This window comes from Vigna unguiculata, chromosome 3, assembly GCF_004118075.2.
Source record: "Vigna unguiculata cultivar IT97K-499-35 chromosome 3, ASM411807v1, whole genome shotgun sequence".
Lineage (NCBI taxonomy): Eukaryota > Viridiplantae > Streptophyta > Magnoliopsida > Fabales > Fabaceae > Vigna > Vigna unguiculata.
In genome coordinates this window covers 33,093,951-33,116,285 of record NC_040281.1, presented here as the reverse complement: position 1 = coordinate 33,116,285, position 22,335 = coordinate 33,093,951, and the positions used below count along the sequence as shown (strand labels likewise).

Here is a 22,335-nt window from a genome sequence, read left to right as displayed (position 1 = left end):
CGTTTTCTACTTTTTAAAGTATTATTAGTTAAATTTAATTTTAATTCATATGTAATTTAAATTTTAAAATCTTGTCATGATAAATTAAATTCAAAATATTTTTTATTTTTAAATTAGTTATGTTATAATGTTATTATAATTTTAACTGATTTTTCTTTTAATTTTAACAGGCTGTATCAATAAAAAGAAGTGTTTTAATTAAATAGTTATTGTCATAGTTATTAAATTATAAATACTATTTTTAATATTTCTGAAAATTGTCATAAACATAAATGGTTTCCATATAAATTGTTTGTATACGGAATAAACTATATTAAGAGAATATTCTCTATATATATACTAAGAGGGAATAGTGTTTCATGTTTCATTATATTAATCATACACTTAACTATGATTAATGTATAATAATGAGACGATTGAAAAAAATCATTTAATAAAGATTATCTTGTTTATTTTACCTGTAATATAAATCAATATATTTTACAAAATGGTTATTTTTTTTTATCAAGTAGAAAATTAAATAATACAAGATTAAGTTCATCAGAAAATATCATCAAGCAACATAGATCAGAGTTGCTGAGGATAATTTTCCCAATGACTAAAAGGTTGCAATTCTAATTTCCTCCATGAAAAATGATTGATTTTATTGATAATTATCTTAAGAGTAATATTTATTATAATATTTAATTGATTTTTTTTTATTTTATCAGCTAGAGATTTGTATTAACCTATGCAACAATAAAAAAACTGGAAAAACCGATTAAAAACTGAATATGGACTAAAAGTTTGAAAAATAATTTTTGATTAGATTACATCCGATTCAATTCAATTAAATTAAATTTGTACATGTCTACATATTATTATACATAAATTTACAGTATCAGTAATATTCGTATATATTTATAAAATTATCACATAACTTATTAACAAAATGTGTAAATTTAGTTTTGAGAAAATGTGTATTTAAAAATTTTAACCATTATCAGCTATAAAATAGTGCATCCGTAAAATATTTTTATTACAGGTTTTACTATTTATTTAATTTTTGTATTATTGTTTTCTTTTTTATGCTCTTTAAAATTAGATTGTGGAGTGAGAACTGTTGTTATTTTCTGAAATTTGAAAACAGAAGAAAAAAAACTCAGAAGAAATCAGCAGAAAGAAAATGAGGATGAATAACTGAAAAATTATTCATCCTTTCTTTCTTCTCTGACTGAATATTTTCACAAATTTAAGTGCATTCATTCTCAGTTTCGCGTCAGCCTCACTTGGATCTCAATTACCGAGACGCAAAGTTTCACAAACAGACAAATCAAGCATTATTTTTTACTTTTGTTTTCCTTTTGTAGTAAAAACCATAAGCTTTTGCATTTGTAAATCCACCACCAATCATAATCCTTGGATTTCTCATTTGTCCCAAACAAAATTAAGGTTTGGGGCTTTTTCCATACTCCGTAATCCCAACTGCAGATTCCCCTCGTCAATTTCAGGTTTCACTTTCTTCTATCTCCTTAAATTCCAAATTAGGGTTCTGAGTATTAATAATTTTCGTTTCTGTGGTGCTTTACAATTTGGGAATCTACGAGGTGATGATTCAGGATTTGGGTAGTCTTTAAAATTTAACCTGGAATATGTGGTTTTATGTTTGAAATGAAACTTGTGCTTGATGATTGTGTTGCGAATAGAATCTCTTGATCATATTTCTGGTCACTTGTATCAGTAGTTGTGGTTTATATCAGATAAGGTTATTCATGACAGCTGAATTTTGAATCTTTACCTTATTGGTTTATGTAGCTTAGTGATTGTGAAAGCTCTGCAGAGGGATTGGTGCTGTAGACCGTAGTCCCTGAAATGTATATGCCTGTGGCTACCTCTGCCACACCACGGGGTGGATTGCCTACTGACAGTGGGGACTCTGTTGTTGCATTAGATCAAGTTCCGCGATGGAATGATGCTGATCAGTCCTTGGGGCTTGAAACTTCATTTTCTGGTTCACATTTTCCTGATCCTCTAGCGTTGCCCTTGGGAGCAGACAGTGGTGATGGCAGTGAGTCGGTGTCAAAATTTCCTGTTGACCGTGAAGTTAATTCAAAAATATATTTGTGGAGAGGGAATCCCTGGAATCTTGAAGTGGATGCGGTGGTAAATTCAACAAATGAGGTGAGCACTATCTAGCTCTTTTAGTATTGTTGTGTTGTTCAAGGTTTCCTTCATTAGTATAACTTTTGCAGGTTGGTGTTTTCTATCTTGGCTCTATGATATGTGGAACCTCGTGATAGAACTCATTCTCATTTGTTAGAATTGTTAAGGCTGGATATAAGAAATTTATTATAAAATTTTCCTACTGGCTGAAAGTTAACACCCAAACTCTCCAGAGAAATGAAAACTCTGTATTTTAATTAGTGTAACTGTGCAGTCAGTATAACTGTTTTAGTTAGTATAATAACTAAGTATTATTTTTTAGGTATAAATACAGATTTGGTACCCCAACTTTTTCGGAAAGTTCAATTTGGTACCCGAACTTTAGGAAAGTTTAATTTGGTACCCGAACTTTAAGAATGTTCAATTTGGTACCCAAATTTTTTAAACATGTTTATTTTGGTACCTTCCGTTAAAGAGTACATAACGCCGTTTGCCTTCTGTTGAGATTAGCTATTTAAAGTTGTTGGATTTCATTTTAGCTGTTTGAAAGGTTCTTTTGTAATATCAAATTTAATGAAATCAGTTAAAGTTTGGAGTTATGGAAAATGTGAATCATCTGTCAAAGTTTTGCATTTATTTTTCTGTTATTTGAAATGTTTCATGGACTGTAATTACAAGAAAGGACTTTAAATTTGAACAACATCTGTCAAACGACGTTATGTAGTCTTTATCGGAAGGTACCAAAATAAACACGTTTAAAAAGTTTGGGTACCAAATTGAACATTCCTAAAGTTCGAGTACCAAATTAAACTTTTCCAAAAAGTTGGGGTACCAAATATGTATTTATACCTATTTTTTATTATCAAATTGTACTGTTTACATCACAAAATTCTCCCTTTTTCATGTTTTAGCTTTTCAAAAGCTTGTTTAAATTATTTGACTTTTCCGTCTCTTATTCTTTTCTCCTTTCCCCTTCAATTTTCCTCCACCTATAAATTACGTAAGCATATCACAATAATTTTCCCACTTAAATTCTCTCATGCTTGCGAATTTCCCACCACCTGCTAAAACCCTCAACTCAATCACAATTCCCACATCGAACCAATTTTCCCATACACACTTAAGCATCCTCTCCCTCCGCCTTATCTCTCCCTTGTGCTGCAAACAGACAACCAGTTGAGATGGGTAAGTCGCCGGAAGCACCTACATGGAAATCATAGAAAGGTCTTACATCTAAACGGACAGGTCAAGGATTTAGTTTATGATAGAACACTGGCATCATTTGGTTTATGTAGCTGATTTAGTCCAGTGGGAAAAGGCTTTGTTGTCGCATAATATCTTGTTATGCAGCTATTTACTGTCTATTTGTTGTAAATTTAAAGGTTTGTGTTGAAGTTCTGACATATTTTTAAGGTTTAAAATCAATAACACTGTAGGTTAGCTAAGATTTTATCACTGATAAAATCAAATTGAACACTTGTAATTTTGTATGAATAATTTATTCAGATATTAGGCAAAAAAATCATGATGACTTTTGACAAATGTCGAATTTTTTTTATTTTTCTCATCCCACCTGTTGCTATATATGGTTGATTGCGACTAGGAATCACATTATATCCTAACATTCATTGTCACTTGTGGAGAGTTTGTTAGACCCCCCAATTAAGAATGTATATAATAGAAGGATTAGGAATAAGCATTAGATGAGCGCAACCCAGTTTGTATATCAGAAGCATATGTGTAAAGTCAGGGTTGTTTAAGAGTTATAAAAAATGAGAGGTTAGAAGGGAACAGTAAGTTCTGGAGTGGTAACTGATATGGGGAGAGGCCCGGATCTCAAAGTCCTGGATAGTTTACACTTTTATTTCTCTCTTTGGGCGCCTTTGATTCTGATGAGGAATTTACATTCTTTCGGATATTGTTGTCATTCTTTCATCTTTTCATCATTCATTTTTTACTAGTTCATTACAGTCTTTTCCACATTCTTGTAGTTTTGAATATTTTATCCTGCATCTCCGAATGTACCTAAATATGTCAATAATTCTTTACCCGGCTCTTACCAACAAACATCCTAATTACTGAATAAAAACGTTATTGATTGCTTTTCAGCCACCATGCAGCTACCGCTATTTTGCCTGACACCGATAAATAGAACTGAATATAAAGTGGATTTTCACCATTTTTTGAATTTTCACAATCCACTATTGGCAACACTGGTTATCAAATAGAACTGAACACCGATAAATGAAATGGAGTTAATTATATCTTATTTCTTAAATTCTTAGCTGGTTTTTATTTCTTGTCATGAACAGAATATGGACGAAGCACACAGCAGCCCCGGATTGCATGATGCAGCTGGACCCGAGCTTGCAGAAGAATGTGCGACTTTGGTATATTTATTTACCAAAAATATATTATGTCTCTATGTTGAAGTTGAATGTTATGTGAGCTAGGGACTTGAATTACACATTTGTTTATTATTATGTTTTTAGCTGTCTTTTTATATTTTTGTGGTTTTATATTTCTTAGACTTGTAAGAAGCAGCTTTTGAATATCGTCATCATTGGAAGAAGAATTCTGTAAATGATGCTTGGGAATATCAACTAATATATCTGTATTTTGTACAGGGTGGATGTCGAACAGGGATGGCTAAAGTTACCAAGGCATATGACCTTCCTGCCAGGTTTGTATGACCTCAAACCCATATTTTTTTCTTGCTAAAGGTGTCCCGTTTTACTTGATTTGTACAATAATTTTGAATGTTGAATACCGTGCTTTATTCATCAAGATTTGGATCTTAGAGTAAAATCTGAGAACTGTTAATCATGTGTCCTAATCCAGAAATTATGTTGATGCATTCTACTTTTTTCCCCCTTGTTACTGACCCAACCTCATTTGTTACTTAGCAATCTCTTGTCTAGAATTTGTATTATTTGTATACCATGTTTTATTCTTTGATAAATTACCTGCAGGAAAATTATCCACACTGTTGGCCCAAAGTATGCGATTAAGTACCATAATGCTGCAGAGAATGCTTTAAGTCATTGCTATCGTTCTTGCCTGGAGCTTCTGGTTGAAAATGGACTTCAAAGGTTCCCCCTCCCCCAAAATGTTTTGTTGTTTATTTTCGTAAAATATTTATTGTTTTCATGATGTCATGTTATTCAAAATTCTACGACTTACTTTCTTTCTTTGGCTTGTATTTATGTAGCATTGCTATGGGTTGTATTTATACGGAGGCAAAGAACTATCCCCGAGAACCGGCTGCACATGTAGCTATAAGTGAGACTTTATGTTGTCATGATTTTACTTTTTCAATTTATTTCTTTTGATGTTGCGAGCTGATGCATGATTTATCAGGAAACCTCATGGGAAGTTGAGAGCAAAATTACTTTTGGGAATTATTATTAAATGATCATTGTTGTTTCATTTCATCCTTACATAAAGTAAATGAAACACCGATAATAATCTTGTAATTATGTAATACATTGTATATAGGGACATATTGTAATTCGCAGCGTAGTATACTTTTGTTGACATTTTGCACTGTATTTGTGGCTCTAGTTATTTTAAGTAAGAACCTTTTCTGTGTACTTAAGACGTGTGGATTCATTCACATACCCTCTTTTTCTTCATCTCAAGCCACCAATGCCAAAAAAACAGAAAAATGAATTGCCAGCTTGATAGTAAGGGAAATTAAAATTTGGTGGAAGGGAAGGGGAAGATAGAATGCCAAAGTATGTGCCCTCTTCAACTTGTCTATCAATTCATTGTTGTTTACAGAATTTGATATTCTATATTATCATTTCATCAATGTTTAAATATAGGGATAACAGTTGCAGCTTTGAGTAGGGAAACAGAGTCCATACTGGGTGCATCTTTTTTTTTTATCTTTTTCGATAAATCATAAGTATATCTTAATGTGTAATTTCCTGTGATCTCAGGTTATTTTATCATATCCCTGCTGAATGCATCTAGTATATAGAGTATGATTCTCTGGCAAGTTAACAATTGTTTGCAAATGCTTGAAGGATGATATATTAATATTAGGCTAAAACACCTTTTATTCAGGAACTGTGCGACGATTTCTTGAGAAGCAGAAAAACAATGTAACAGCTGTTGTCTTTTGCACCGTGAGCACAACTGATACTGAAATATATAAAAGGTATTTTATGCATTTCTTTTGTTTTGATGTTTATACCTGCAATTTTTTTTAGAAACTTGAACTTACTATAGTTAGATAAGTTTAGTTGATTTTCCTTTTCAGCTAGCCTTTAGAGTTTGTATTAATTATTTATACCTTTTGTATTATTCATGAAGGTTGCTTCCACTGTACTTTCCTCGTGATAAACATGAGGAGCAGGTTGCTTTAACTAAACTTCCTGCTGACGTTGGGGATGAAAATGGGGAGACAATCATGGCTGAGCGTAAAATCAGAATAAAGGCTTTGCCCAAAAGGAGTGTTTCCAGACCACCTGAATTTACAATTGATCTTCCTGTTAGTGACGTTGGCTTGGTTAGCAGGTCAGTAATATTTTCATATTTTATTGTTTTTTTAATACTTTGATTTTTGTGTTTGATTATGGAAAAAAAGTACTAGGATGAGCATTATCAATCCTACTATATGTGATATTGATTTATTGAAACAGAAAATATGGTTATTTTCTGATATATTTAAATTTGTTTGACTGCACATAATTGTAACTGCTTGAGAGTTTTTAATGTATTTGATTAAATAGAAAACAATCCATTTTTTAATCTAACATCCGGTAGAATTTTCCTGATTTATTTGGCTTTAATAGGAATTCGTCATATTTAGATTCATTTCTGGATCCTGCCTTCATGTCCATGATTAAAGACCCTGATCTAAGGCGTATGGAGCAGTGGGAGAAAACTGCTGAAGCACAGAAAGGCTGGAATTGTGCTAAATTGCTAGGATATGGCAACCTTGGTGGACCTACTTTGTCTGCTGCCGAAGAATATTCTCTACACTCTCGATACCTGACAAAAGCAAATTCTTTAAATCTTTCTGAAATTGCTGAAATGAAAATTGTGTAAGTATCCATCTATTGCATCATCTATTTGGTCATAGTTATAATATTATTTGCGGTGCTTTATTTGTTGGTTTTTGTTAGGATGACTGAATCGTTCTTACTGACAATGTTTGCTAATTAATTTAACCTGTTATAAAATTTCTTTCATCCTTTGGCTTCTTCATCAAACAACTAATTGCAATGCTAATAGACCAAAAGTAACTGGAGTCAAGAAAAAGGGAGGAATTGGGACAAGATTGTAATCTGGAGAGTAGTAGGGCAATGAAGGAATAATTAACAAGGATTTGATTGGGGGCAAAATATGATGGGTGTGAAAACACAATGGACAGGTGGCAAGTCTTCTGTTGGGAGGGGTATTCTAGCATATTGGAGAGATGGAAGAGAGATATAGGAGGGGAGGGATTTGGATGAAGGGGAAATTTTGGTGCAAGGATGTTAGAAGGCTCCTGCTAGAGGACTGCTAGGTGCAGACATAGGGCTGCATATTTTTAGTGTAGTCTCTATTTATTAATACTTTCCTTTTGTTTCTGATTCCAATGTTGTTTGGTTCATATCAGTAAGTTGTAAAGGTTTTTCAATATTATTATGCTCAGGGTTTGTTAATCCCTATCGAATGTATTAATATTTAATAGTCAGAATGCTCTGTAATGATAGCAAGTCTTTTGAAGAGGAGAAAATAAATGAAATGTTGCTGCATAAAGATTTTATAAGAAGATTTAAAGGTATTGTGTAACGAGCTCATACATTTCTCTATAAGGAATAATAATGATGCAATATTTTTTCTCCCCCCAACGTTCACCGGGTTCATTACAAATACAATCTACATGAAATCCATTGAGTGGTTTTATGAAAATATTTGTGAATTGGTCATTGGAGCTAACAAAGTTGGTGGTGATTTTTCTGGAGAACACTTTCTCTAGCAACATGACAATCTATCTTTGTGTTTAGCTCAATCATAGAAGAATCAATTTGATGCAATGTGAAGGGCATGTTGATTGTCACAAATAAGCTTCATGCCATGAATTTCTCCAAATTGTAAATGTTATCTCACATGTATTTTCTGCCATGACATGGTATTTAGATGCAACAATGGATCTAGCAACTGTATTTTGCTTGCTTTTCTCAATGAGAACAAAACCTCCTTGAGAAGAGCGCAATAGCCAAAGGAGATCTCCTGTCTAATTAGAATCAGTGTAACAAACAATCGTGGCATTGCCTTTATGCTCACATGAGTCTGCAATCTGGTGCATTCTTAATTTGAGCACGCACATGTAACATCCCAATGGCTGTTATAAGGGGCATTGAGGAACTGACTTACCACATTGATTGCAAAGGTGATGGTTGTGACAGTGTGGTATTCAAGTCTACAAGCCTACAATATCTTCCTTGGTGTTGTAGGGGCTCCATCTAACTTAAACGAAGCTTGATGTTGGGGTCCATATTAGTGTTTTTGGGATGACAGTCAAGCATACTTGTCTCAGTGAGGATCTTTGGTGCATATTCTCTTTCAGAATTGACAATGCCAGATGCTGATTGAACGTCAATGCCTAAAAATATTTGAACAAGCCTACGTCTTTCATTTGGAACTGACTGTCGTGGATGTAATTGAGCTGATGGGTCCCATCAGAGTCATCATCACTGATGATGTTATTAACAAACCATCAAATAAATGCATAGGTTAATATGAGCGTCAGACGAATGCAGTGACCAACCCCATAATGACCATAGCAAATTGGGGTAAGGTAAGTCTAAAGTTACCAAGCTAGGCATGGGGAGACTGTTGTAAGCCGTACAGAGAGTGTCAACAGCAGCATACAAGGTGAGATCTAGAGGCTGCTCCATGTAAACCTCTTCCTACAACTCTCCCTACGAGAAAGTGTTATTTTGGTGAAGCAGCAAATAGAAGATGGTAGGCACTACAAGAGATAGATATTTAGAAATAGGCTTGGCATTGGGAAAATTGTCTCCACAGTTGAGGCTTACAGTTTGAGTATAACCCTTAGTCACCTAGCAACCTTTGAACCGATCAATGTTGGTGTTTGGTCCAACCTTTATAGGATACACACTTGGTGATAATGAACAAGGGATGTAAATGAGACAACTTTTAGGAGCCATTGACCTGTAAAGCAACCTTTTCATCCAACATCATCTACTACCAAAAGGGATTAGTCGTGGCTTCACTATAGAAACAAAATCCAAAGAGGAAGTAAAGGAGAATTAGAAAGTTTCTAGTTAATTAAGTGAAAAAGGAGTACTATGACCCACTATATACAACAAAAACAAATTTATAGTTGTACAAAAGTTAATGATCAACTTTGACACTCTTCACAAGCTTAAGCGTATAAATTGTATGCACAAAACTTGAAACAAATTGAATTTGAGTATCTCTTAGGGATTTTGTTAAAATGTCTGCAAGTTACAGACTAGAGTTGATAAATTTAGTACAAGTCTCTTGGGACAACAACTCTCAAACTAAATGAAATTTGATATATATTTGCTTAGTCCTTTCATGAAACACAAGATTGGAGGCAACACGAAAGGTTTACCCAATTACCACAGTACAACTTTAGAATGCCTATGACGACATTCTAGTAGTCAATGTGGGAGTCTTGCATGAATTGACTAACCACTCCATGTGCCAAACAAAGATTAGGTCCTGTGAATGTAAGGTAAATGAGATTCTCCCAATCTCCTATATCTCAGTGGCTATGAATTACCCACTGTTGTCAATCATTAAGTTTTGATTCAGGTCTTTAGGACTATCAATGGACCTTCATAGAAATTAGGCTGGAGAGGTGGTGGAGACATGGGCAATTGGTTGTGAGAACTAAGAGAATCCCCCACACTCTTTCCTACACAAATAGTGTTTGGTAAACTGATCCTAGGCAAGAACAAAATTATTAACAACAAAACAATAAAATTAAGTGAACAGGTGAGCTTATTAGTGGGAATTAAATCAAATGAACAACCAGAAACAAACAAATTATATAAAGAGGTTAGGAAGTGGTGGATTTGATTGGTGCCTCAAACTTCAATTTGTGAGTCATTTTAGAGAGTAATATGGGCAGGAGATTGGAAAAGGATAATTGAGAGGAAAGAGACTGGTTACTAGTCATACAAATGAAGACATCAAAATCAAGTATCCATGCTCTTAAGGAGGACTAAGAAACGAAGGTTGCATGGTTATCAGATTGAGCTACAACAGTAACCGTCAGGGAAAGATGTTGGGTTGCCCAAAACTGGAGGAAATTGTGATAATCAATGGTCGAAATAGTAATGTTTGCATGTGGGGCAATTTCAATGGCATGCGTAACATTAGTTGCCTTTTGTTGTTCCCTTACTTTGGTGCAACATTAAATCTTGTTGCTAGGTCCCTGTCGCATCTAGGGATGTCAACGGGGTGGGTAGGGTACGGGTAGTAGCTCCCTCATACCCTACCCGTTGTCTACCCTGTACTTGTACCCATATCCGTCGGGTATCCGTTATGCGGGTACTCGCCTATTTTTTTTCATATCTGTGGATATCCACGGGTACCTGCGAGTATTTACAAAATTATTTAAAAAACAAATATTTAATCATAAATTCAAATAAAATAAAATACATCACTGTCATAAATTTTAAATCAAGTTCAAATAAACTCAAGTTCATACAAGTCCAAATAATTATAAAAATAGATATAAAAATAGATATAAAATGACATCCAACACCATGGAAATTCCTTAATTAATGCTTTGATCAACAAGCTCATTTTATCCGATTGATTCCTGAAAATTAAACAAAATAAACAAATAATAAACCTCAACTACCACGTGCTAAGTATTCTTATTTTGATTTCATCATTTGACAACAAGCATATCATAAACGTTAATATCTATATAAGGTTTGATATATATGTCCAATTTTAAAGAAGAAAGGAAACAGAAGAATGTCAAGGGGTGTACCCGGAAGAAAACAATGTACCCATACTTGAAGTTGGACGAATGAAGACAGAAAACAAGATGTGCAGCGTAGAAAAAATTAGGTCAGAATGTTTTTTACTAATATATATATATATATATATATATATATATATGAGGGTATTTTAATGAATTAAAGTTTAACGGGTATGGGTATCAATGGATATATATATATATATATATATATATATATATATATATATATATATATATATATATATATATATATATATATATATATATATGAAGGTATTTTTGTGAATTAAAGTTTAACGGGTATGGGTATCAACGGGTACGGATACTATGATACCCTTAACATGGTATCAAAAATACTTGTTCCCGCGGGTTGCGGGTATCCAATTTTAATATTCGTTTTCTACCCGTTGCGGGTTTTAATATTACGTTAATATCTATATAAGGTTTGATATATATGCTCTAGTTGCATCGTCTATGATCACTTGATTGTGAGACCATGGTGGAGGTGCCGCAAAATAGGAAGGGGATGCCCAAAAACTGTGCAAAGTAGAGAGTCACAATAGTTGTTAACTAATCAAATCATAGGCAGGGATCATATGGCTGGAATCTGCGTACGCACAAGTCAAGGTCTAGTGGGACATAGGAAATTGGAACATTAGTATGGTTCTACTTCGAACATGATTAAATAATAATTGAAATCACAATGGAGTTGTGTTTTGGAAATTCCTTACAGTTTACTCATACTCAATGTGAATGGTTCATGTATGTGTTCAGATTGATCTTTCGAGGGTTTATATGATATTTGTGATTAATGTGAGATATATTTGTTTTTCAGCTATCGTGGAGGGGTAGACAGTGAGGGCCATCCTGTCATGGTTGTTGTAGGGGCTCACTTTTTACTCAGGTGTCTTGATCTGGAGCGGTTTGTGCTCCATGTGGTAAAGGTTAGTTTGGCTACCTTGCCACTGGACACTATTTTTTCTGGTGTCATGCCTTAGTTTGGCCATTGTAAATTTTTTGGCAGTTCATACTTCTATTGAAGTCAAAATAGATTTATTTGCGTGAGTTCTAATCTCAATCTTTCTTCTCCTTTGTTTTCTTGGTGTTAAATTTCAGGAGTTTGAGCCTTTAATACAGAAGCCTTTTTCCATTGTGTATTTCCACTCTGCTGCATCTTTGCAGATGTAAGTGTTTTAATGTTTGAATTCTAGGATGTTCTCATTGGTTTATTATTTTTCTATGAAATGTAGGTTTGTTATAAGCTATTCATCGATAAATATTTTAGGAACGTTCAAGTGGAATGAGCTGATTATACTTTCATTGCTAACTCAATTATTCTGTGAATTATGTGTTTACTGTTCAAATTAATTGAATAGTTTTTGTATACATAACTTTTGTTAAATGGTAATCCACTCCTTTTATTCGACTAGGTAAAGGGAAATCTGAAAATTCAGCAGTCGAGAGATATGGAAAATTTGTTTGAACGTTTTTGTTTTATCCATCTGCAATAGTAATTTAGTTACCGAACTATTCGCATTGTATTGGCAGTGCATATTTGTAGGAAAAACGTGCTTGGCCAATGGCTTCGTCCATGCGAGGCATAGAATCATGAAGCCACTTAACTACTTGTAGTTTGTACCTTTGTTATTAAATTTGAGAAACCCTTTGGTTTCATTCAATGTGATTTAAGTATATGCTACTTTGCTGAGGATGTTATAGCTGTTAAAATGTGTTGCTTGCTGAGGGAAGATATTACTGTTTGAGTGGTTTGCTTTTATGAAGAGCATCCCTTAAGATAGACAAAGGTGTTTTTGGATAAATTGTGTTAAAACGAATTGAGGTTGTGCTACTGGAGTGAAGCATACTTGAATTTAAGATAGTACGTTTTGAAGGTGGCTTAAGAGTATTTTACATAAGCTCGTTGCTTTGTGAGTTGTAAAAGTGTCGTTACTGGTTGCTCCTGATTGCTTTGAAATACTCTTTATTTTTGGTTTTGTTGGCAGTTGAGTTTTACTTTTTCCTCCACTGTTTTCATATAATTAGACAGCCAGACCTGGGTTGGATGAGAAGATTGCAACAAATACTTGGTCGGAAGCACCAGCGCAACCTGCATGTAAGCACGGTTTCCTTCTCTCATTTTTTTGATTTGTTACTCTTACGAACTATTTCTGCTGTTCTAAAGTTCTCTGATTTCTTATTCTGACGTGTGTAGGCAATATATGTCCTTCACCCAACTTTCGGACTAAAAGCAGCCGTATTTGGGCTTCAGTTGTTTGTGGACAATGTGGTAAAGCAGTGGAACCTATAAACATATTTTATGACCTCATGTGTTTTGTATATTTGTTATTAAAATATAACTTTCAGGTTTGGAAGAAAGTGGTATATGTTGATCGACTTCTGCAGCTGTTCAAATATGTACCCCGTGAACAGTTGACCATTCCTGATTTTGTGTTTCAGTTGAGTGTTTAGTTTTGGCGTGGAGCATCTTTACTCTCTTTTTTTTCATTTTGTTATTTTGTACAATGTACCATTTTCAACATGTCTTCTAAAAGTATTTAGAATTTAAGGATTCTAGCATGTCAGGAATTCTTTTGCCCTATTTGTGCTTCAATTTTTTTTTCTTGTGTGTATTTATTTCTATAGTAAAGGTAGTTTAGATCATAGGCTGGCACTAATTTGTTTCATACTTTTATGCATGTAGGCATGATTTGGAGGTAAATGGAGGGACGGGTCTCATTGTGGATCCCAGAACAAAATATGTGTATAACAGACCGTGAGACTCATGTACTCATCATTTGGTGGATAAAGAAGTTCACTGCAGTTTCTTCATTATTTGTCTCGCCCTTATTGTCGTTGTTAACAGGAAGAGGGCTCATATTAGTTTGAAATGTGAATGGAAGCATTCCTTGTTTTATGTTCTGGACTTATGGAAAGAGTACAAGTTCCCTTGTACGTATATGTGATTGACCGTGGAAGCTAATTGGTTTGATTTCTTGGATTATTTGTACTTTTCAAGGGTGATATATTGAATAAAATTAGGCTTTGGTTCCTTATTGCAGCATTATATTTTGTTATCTGGTGACTCTGAACATGAACGTTTCAATTATATTTTGTTATCTCTTAGAGAAATTCTCGCATACTTGCGGCATTTTAGTATTAGGTTAGGTCGATAAATTATTGGTATAAACCAATACTCATTAATTGTCATAATGTATTCATATATTTATTTGCATAAAGCATCTGATTTGGATGTACTATGTTTATGTTTATTCAAGTCCAGGATCTTCGAATCCAAGAGGTAGCATTATGTTATTTCCTCTCCCTCTATTTATTCTCCCAATCCTTCCCAGATATGACATACCTGTTAAAAATATTAAAGGAAATGAAATATACCGTTTACTTAGAAGGTTATCAGTGATCGATCAAGATTACTTAAGATACTGATTAAAAAAGAAAGTGATGAGACCTGTCTAATCCATTTATGAATGTCGGGTTGACAAGGTTCTGTACAAGTAAGACAACCACTTATTACACTATAAAAATCATTGGGTGACGGATTTGTAATGTTTTACAAGTTTGAATAACAAAATTACAACTACTTGTAACATTGTACAAACTAATTCATAAACAAAGATTCTAACTATTCGCAATTTTCCACTGTCGATGAGTTCTTTGGCCTTCATCGTTTTCATCTTCATATCTTAACTGTAGCATACATTTCTAAAGTTATTGAAAAAAATTCAGTCGATGTCATTGACTCAACCTTATACACTCGTTCCGAGGAGTCCTCACTATTCTCACCATATTAATTCTCCCGAATTACCATACTTTCTCTGCAGATCATTCACAATCCAACATATCCATTTTATCACGGCAGAATACTGCACATTATGCACTACATTGCAACAGCAAGTAAATGACAAGACAATATTTGCCTCCCCTGCATACCTCATAAGGTCATCCTCAACAGTTTCTTGTGTGGCTGCGCTGGTGACACCAGTGAGTTTCATTGCATCTCTCCACAATATTTAACTTTCACTTCAATTCACCGGAATCGGATCCATTACATCTACCAAGCACCTAAGCTCCTTGATTCTCATATCCAATGGTTATCTCCAATCTTCCAAGAATAAAGTATACAGAGTTTAGGTTTTGTTGAAGCAAGTAGTTCTGCTTTACCACTACACAAAGACTGACTAAGAAAGTACTGCCATTTTGGCATAAGTGTCATTGTTGAGATCCATCTCCACTGAACTAGAACCAGGGACCTTGTTTAACCCTCTTTGTTTTATCGTCTCCCTCACCTGCCTAACCATGCCCCATCTCCCATCTGAAGCATACAGGTTTGAAACAAGCACGTAGTATGAAGCTTCATCAGGGTGCAACTCCAACATTCTCTTAATAGCCACTTCCCCCATCTCAAACCTAGAATGAAGCCCACATCCATGGAGAAAAGCTCCAAACACACTAACACTAGGTTCTAAAGGCATTCTCTCAATAAAATGAAACGCCTCTTCAAGGTTCCCAGCGCGCGCCAACATATCAACCATACACGCATAGTGCTTCATGGAAGGAACAAAATTCAACTCTCCACACATCAAATTAAACAACCTGGACCCTTCTCCAACCATTCCCGAATGACTGCAAGCCGCTAATATAGTTGTAAACACTGCTTCATTAAGCTCAAACTCCTCCTTCAACATATCCCTAAACAGCACAAGAGATCCATTTCCATCCCCCTGCATCCCATAGCCACCAATCATTGCGCCCCACGTCACCACATTCTTTTCCCCCATCGAATCAAACACCATCCTCGCCGCTTTCGCATCCCCACATTTTGCGTAGAAATTCAGCAAAGCAGTGCCAACGTATATGCTGGACAACACCAGGCCATCCTTCAACGACAAGGCATGAACAGAACAACCAAGCTGAAGCGCGCCAAGGGAAGCACACGCAGAGAGAACACCGACCACAGTAACCGCATCCGGCGAGAACAACTCCAATCTCATCCTCTTAAAAAGCTCCAGAGCCTCACACTCTTCCCCACTCTGCGCACAGCCAGAAATAATAGAGTTCCAAGACACAACATCCTTGTCAATTGATTCAAACACGTTACGGGCATCCGAAACAAGGCCACATTTCGCATACATATCAACCAGAGCATTCCTCGCAGGAGGATCCTCCAATCCACACTTAACTACCAAACAATGAAGTAGCTTCCCCATAGCAGAACTACGTAGTTGCCCACACGCAGATAACAAACTCGAAACGGTGACAGAATTGGGTAAAAGCACCGCCCATTTCTCATTCTTGAACAACTCTATCGCTAAGCCAGGATAACCTCTCTGAGTATACCCTACGATCATAGCTGTCCATGAAACAAGATCCTGATGATGATCCGAAGAAGAGAAACTTTCATCAAACACCGCACGTGCGTCCCGAACGCTCCCACATTTGACATAAAAATTCAAAAGCGAGGTGGTCAAGTAGGAATTAACCGAAATTCCGTTTTTGATAACAAACCCATGAACCCACTTTCCCTGGTGCAACCACCCCAGGCTGGTGCAGGCGTTGACCACGCTCCCCATTGTAAACTCATTCCCGTGGACGAAGGCTTCTTGCATTCTGTTGAACAGGGTTAAGCCCTCACGAGCGCAGTCGTTTTGCACGTAGGCGACGATCATTGAGGTCCAGGAAACGACGTCGCGGTGGGGTATTTCGTCGAAGGCTCGTCGCGCGTGAGAGAGTTGGGCGCATTTGGCGTAGGCATCGACGAGGGAGGTGAGGAGGAAGCTGTCGGGAGGGAGGGACTTGGTGACGTGGCAGTGTGTGAGTGTGGCCTGGAGGAGGTCACGTGTTTCGGCGCAGGATTTGAGGACGACGGAGAAGAGGACGTCGTCGTGAGGGGTGGGGTGGAGGGAGTAGCGCATCAGGCGGTAGACCGAAACGACGTCGGAGTGGTGGTCGTTGAGGAAGTAGGAGCGGATCATGACTTTGAAGGAGTAGAGGTCGCGGGAGGGGAGGTGGTCGAAGAGTGCTCGGGCGCGGTGGGGGACGCCGAAGGAGCCGTAGAGGCTGACGAGCTTCGTCGAGAGGAGGAGCTCGCCACTGAGGCCGTGGACCACCACGGACGCATGCAGTTTCTGCAGACTTTCGAGGTTTGTGCAGAGCTGGGAGAGGTAGAACGTGGCAGGGAACGGCGGCGGCGGTTGTTGTCCATGGTAGTGGTGGTGGCGGAGGGAGCTCCGTAGAAGACGAGGTTTTGATGTAACGCGAAGAAGTCTTGATATCGCAACCATCTTACGTTACCATGGCGAATTGAAGCCTAAGATTAACCCACTGGAGTCGAACGACGCCGTCTCCTTTGGCCTAGGTTAGTCCCTATTTTCATTTCTGGGCTGCCCACAACATTGTGCTGCAATGCACCCTTAATTACTTTTCTCACCTCCGTCACTTTTCACTGTACCTCTCCTTTAAACTAATTGTTATATTAAAGTATTTGAACTTCTGGAATTATGGTATCCCAAATATAATTTTTTTTCAGAATTATACATTTTGAAGAAAAGAATTTCGGACTGCTCGTTTCTGAAAAGAAAAAACATATTTTAAAATAAGGACGCATTTTTTTTCCTTTCCAAATACATAAATTTGAAGTACATTTTAGTTATTTCAAAACACTTATGAACAAGTTTTATTATGAACTAACCTTCATAAACATTTAATTATGAAGCATGCATTAATTGTGTGTTCTTTTTGTCCCAACAAATATGAACCAGCAACTGTTGAAGCGACTCATTAGTCGCTACCATGTTCTACAAATGGCAGAGTTATTAAAAATACCTGGTATTACAAACTATTAAGAACAATATACAAAGAGGTTTCAATTTTAATATAGGATGTAAACAACATGGTGGCAATTCCATATGATGTTCCCATCAAACTTTTGGTGACCTTGAAACCTATCGAAGGTCTATAGACACCAATACCTCAACCACCAATGAAGATTGAATAAAAGATTTCACATGCACTCTACTAGAAAAACAAGACTTCTCAATTTTATTGGGTAAGCGTGCCAAATAGATATTAACTTTTAGTCCACTTTAATCTAATGTGTATTGGGAGGTGGACCGACTCTGGGTTTCAATCAATAATTTTATATTTATTAAGCCATGAATACAAGATTTCTCAACTTTATTGGGTAAGTATGTCAAACAAATATTAGCTTTTAGTACACTTCAATGTGATGTTTATTGGGAGATGAATCGGCTCACTATTTCAATCAAAAAATTTAAATGCATTATGCTTGCTAGGAAGACAAGACTTCTTAGCTTTATTGAGTAAGTCTATCAAATAGATATTAGCTATTAGTACACTTCAATGTGATGTTTATTGAGAGATGAACTGACTCACTATTTCAATCAATAATTTTAAATGCACTCTGCTTGCCAGGAAGACAAGACTTCTTAGCTTTGCACTCTACTTGCAAGGAAGACAAGACTTCTTAGCTTTATTGAGTAAGTCTATCAAATAGATATTAGCTTCTAGTACACTTCAATGTGATGTTTATTAGAAGAAGAACTGACTCAGTATTTCAATTAATAATTTCACATGCACCATGTTAGTAAGAAAAGACTTTCAACTTTATTTGGTAAGTTTGCCAAACAACTTCAAAAAACCAATCTCACCAACTCTAAAATACTTCTCCTATAAATACCAACATCATACATCACAATCCAACCATAAGTTATCATACTGTTACTTTAACTGATAAACCCAACCAATGCCTTCTCTCTCTAAACATCAATACATGGAAAATTTTGGCATAAAAACTCTGATATCTACGAGGTAGAGAACTATTCAAATTTCTATCTCGCAACTTTATTTGCAAATGGGGAAATCATAGAATGTGAAGATGGTGTGTAGTTCAAATGTGAAAGTCCAAAACTATTTTGCATATTATACAATTGCACATTCAACATCTTAAAGGAAAAAAGTATGCACAATTTTACAAATTCCAACTAACATATTCATCAACAAGGTCTACTAAAGAAATACTTTCTTTTCTAAATTCAACTCCCTCAACCTCTTTCACAAACCCAAACCCATCTCGTGTTCACTAGGAATGTTTATTTTAGAGGACCTCTCAAAAGGAAACCATCATGAAAGGTCCATGCGGTTACAGTCTCACATTCTCATTAGACACCTTGCAACCATGTCAATTCGACACAATTGAAAGTTTAATAAACTACATGAAAAAATGATCCAAAAAATACATTATGGAAACCGTATAAGAGTTGCTGAAATCAACTATCATCCTCTAGTAAAGGTAGTTAATATCCACCTTGTGCATGATACACTTGAAATCAAATTTGATAATGATGTTACACAAATGATCAACTGCTGGAAACAATTCAACATCTAGACCTATCTATTCTACATCTCGACACTTGACAATACATTGAAGTGTTCATCCAAACAACAAAAAAAGGCCTACCAACCCTTGTCGAAGAATATGATGTCTTGGAACTATATTGACAAAATAAGGTGTAAAAGATATGCACAAATATGATAATTTATCTGTTTAATTTCATTTTTATTTATGTCAAATCAATTCACATGAACACAAAAGTGCCTATAATGACACTCAGTTAACGTCTGCTGAAGAGAACATAGATGTCAAAAATGACCGGTGTCATTTTTGTAAATAAAGCGTCAATTTTGATGTCTATCCAAAAAATTCCCGATGTCCCTTAACGTTTGTTACTGACGCGCCTGACGTCCCTTAACGTCAGTTAGTATCATAACCAATGTCCCCCCTTCATAAATTCAGTCATAGTGCCGCGAAAATCTCACTATTTTTCTTCTCCGCGAGCAATCCGCCGCCTTCTGCCGACCAGCACGACCTTCGCAGGTGAATTTTCGACCATGAATCTTGTTGGGTTTTGATTTGTGCACTGATTTAAGCATTTTGAACCGATTGGATTTCGTTTTGGTCTCTATTTTACATAAATGCAAGGTTTTCCCTCTTTGCACCGTGAACCTTTTTTTCGCTGGTAGCCCACCCTCCTCCATCTGCATCCTTGTTTTTGTTACAAGAGGTTAGTTTTTCATTTTCCTCTAATTCATGTATGTGTTTATTTTGTATATTTTTTGGCTTATTTTTTTATTAGTAAAATTATGATTTTTGATATATTTGGAATAAAATTTAGATTTATTATAAGATCAATTGCATGTTAAAATGATTTTAATGTATTTTGTTGATTTTTTGGCTTATTTTTTTTATTTGAAATTTTATGATAGTTGATAAATTTGGAATAAAATTTATATTTATTATTAGATTTGTTGCATGTTAAAATATTTTTATTTTTATTTTTTAATATTATTATTGCATTGTTATTTTATATGTGAAGATTTATTATAATTTTAGTTCACAATTTTGAGCGAACCTTAGTTCCCGTTTGAGATCGAGTACAAATGATTAAATTTTTAATTGTTTGTATTAGATCTTGAATTGTTCAATCGGACTGTTTGAAAAAATTATTTTTCATAATTGGCTATAACGTGTATATTGAGGTTTATGCATAAATTTGATAAAATTTCGATTGAGTCAATTAGTGTTGTTCTTTGGATGCATACTTGATTGTGATCATGACTGATCTCTTTCATTTCATGTACTTCAAAGACCAAAGCGAAATGTTGTTGAAATTTTGTCAAATTTATAATGTTTTACTTCTTCGTATACGTGTTAGGAAATTATGAAAAATATTTTTTTTGAATGGGTAGGGTCTTACCTTGTGAGAATTAAAAATTTGAGATTGATGAAGTTTTTTACGAAAATAGTATGGATCAAAGCTGGATGAATGAGTGTCGCATCAGTGAAGGGTGTGATAAGGGGGTTTCTGACTCTTTGCAATATGCTCAAGAACACACAATCTCTGTTAATGGGACATATTTTTGTCCTTGTGTTCGTTGTCTTAATCAAATACGTCACGACTTGGGCACAATGCGTGATCATCTTTTCATCTTTGGTATAATGAGAAGTTATACACTTTGGACTTGGCATGAAGAAATATTAGACAAGCCTACGACGTCACGAAGAATACATTATGTAGACTAATGAATGAATGATTATTTAGAAGACATGGTACATGATGTTGGGGAAGAAAATTTTGAAAAAGCTCATTTATTTAATTCTCTTAAGTTTGATTCAGAGGAAGAGTTGTACCCAAGATGCGCTAACTTTACACGATTGTCAACAACTTTGAAATTGTTCAGTTTAAAAGCAAGGAATGGATGAACCGGTAAAAGTTTCACAGAATTGTTGGAGTTGCTAAAGGAGATGCTTCCAGAAAATAACACATTACCTATCTGTAATTACGAGGCACAAAAAAATTTATGTCCAATGGGTTTAGAATATCAAAAGATACATGCATGCCCTAATGATTGTGTTCTATACAGAGACGAGTTTGCTTCACTGAAGGTGTGCCCAACATGTGGTTTATTACGATTTAAAAAGAAAATTGATGAAAGTGGTGATAAAGATAAAGATGGTCCACCTGCTAAAGTGATGTGGTATCTGCCTATAATACCTAGAGTCAAACAATGGTTTTCCATTAAAGAAGATGCAAAGAACCTGAAATGGCACGTTGATGGAAGAAAGTGTGATAATCTTCTTTGACACCCAGTTGATTCTCCACAATGGAAGAAGATTGATGAAACATTTCCATACTTTGGTGCAGAGTCAAGAAACTTAAGACTTGGACTTGCTGTAGATGGTATGAATCCTTATGGGAACTTAAGTAGCAAAGAGCACAACAGATTAAAGTATTATACCCAAATGTTGTAACTCATTCATTTACTAAGTTATTATTTTCACATGTCAACTTATGAACTTGATATGTGATTATTTTCTTTGTCATCTTTAATGTAACAAGCAAGAAGATTCATGGGAATGTGGGTATTGTGTCATGTATTGGATAAGAACAATCATTCGATCTGTAGTTAAAGATGAATGGATAGAGGTAATAATATATGTATATATCTTTAAGATATTATAAATCATATCAAACTTTAAACAATAATATTCATGCATAATGAATTTGTATTATCTTTTCAGTGCTTCAAGAATTCATCACCTCTATCGGATGACACTATCCAGACAGTAAGACAAGAGTGGTCAGCTTATTTATTGGAACAATGAAGTTAGG

The 22,335-nt window shown here is 35.2% G+C and overlaps 2 protein-coding genes across 2 annotated transcripts; one reads left to right on the top strand and one right to left on the bottom strand.

Annotated features, from left to right (window-relative positions):
• Window positions 1-1,156: 1,156 nt before the first annotated feature.
• Window positions 1,157-14,251, top strand: LOC114177441 (protein GDAP2 homolog). Its single transcript, XM_028062779.1, has 15 exons — window positions 1,157-1,490; window positions 1,795-2,160; window positions 4,455-4,532; window positions 4,770-4,825; window positions 5,115-5,234; window positions 5,354-5,424; window positions 6,214-6,307; window positions 6,463-6,666; window positions 6,945-7,196; window positions 11,964-12,072; window positions 12,245-12,312; window positions 13,172-13,241; window positions 13,341-13,415; window positions 13,493-13,584; window positions 13,830-14,251. The coding sequence occupies exons 2-15, from the start codon at window positions 1,852-1,854 to the stop codon at window positions 13,903-13,905; spliced, it is 1,674 nt and encodes a 557-aa protein (XP_027918580.1). The 5' UTR covers window positions 1,157-1,490; window positions 1,795-1,851; the 3' UTR covers window positions 13,906-14,251.
• A 350-nt stretch (window positions 14,252-14,601) lies between these two features.
• LOC114177440 (pentatricopeptide repeat-containing protein At2g03380, mitochondrial) lies at window positions 14,602-17,491 on the bottom strand. Its single transcript, XM_028062777.1, has one exon. It carries the CDS (start codon window positions 17,425-17,427, stop codon window positions 15,325-15,327), a length of 2,103 nt encoding a protein of 700 aa, XP_027918578.1. The 5' UTR covers window positions 17,428-17,491; the 3' UTR covers window positions 14,602-15,324.
• Between the last annotated feature and the right edge of the window lie 4,844 nt (window positions 17,492-22,335).

Coding starts and splice junctions, on each gene's coding strand:
- LOC114177441 (XM_028062779.1), top strand. CDS start 1,852: ATGTATATGCCTGTGGCTACCTCTGCCACACCACGGGGTGGATTGCCT. Junction 4,533..4,769: donor CAGAAGAATGTGCGACTTTG/GTATATTTATTT, acceptor TATTTTGTACAG/GGTGGATGTCGAACAGGGAT. Junction 6,308..6,462: donor GATACTGAAATATATAAAAG/GTATTTTATGCA, acceptor TTATTCATGAAG/GTTGCTTCCACTGTACTTTC.
- LOC114177440 (XM_028062777.1), bottom strand. CDS start 17,427: ATGGTTGCGATATCAAGACTTCTTCGCGTTACATCAAAACCTCGTCTT.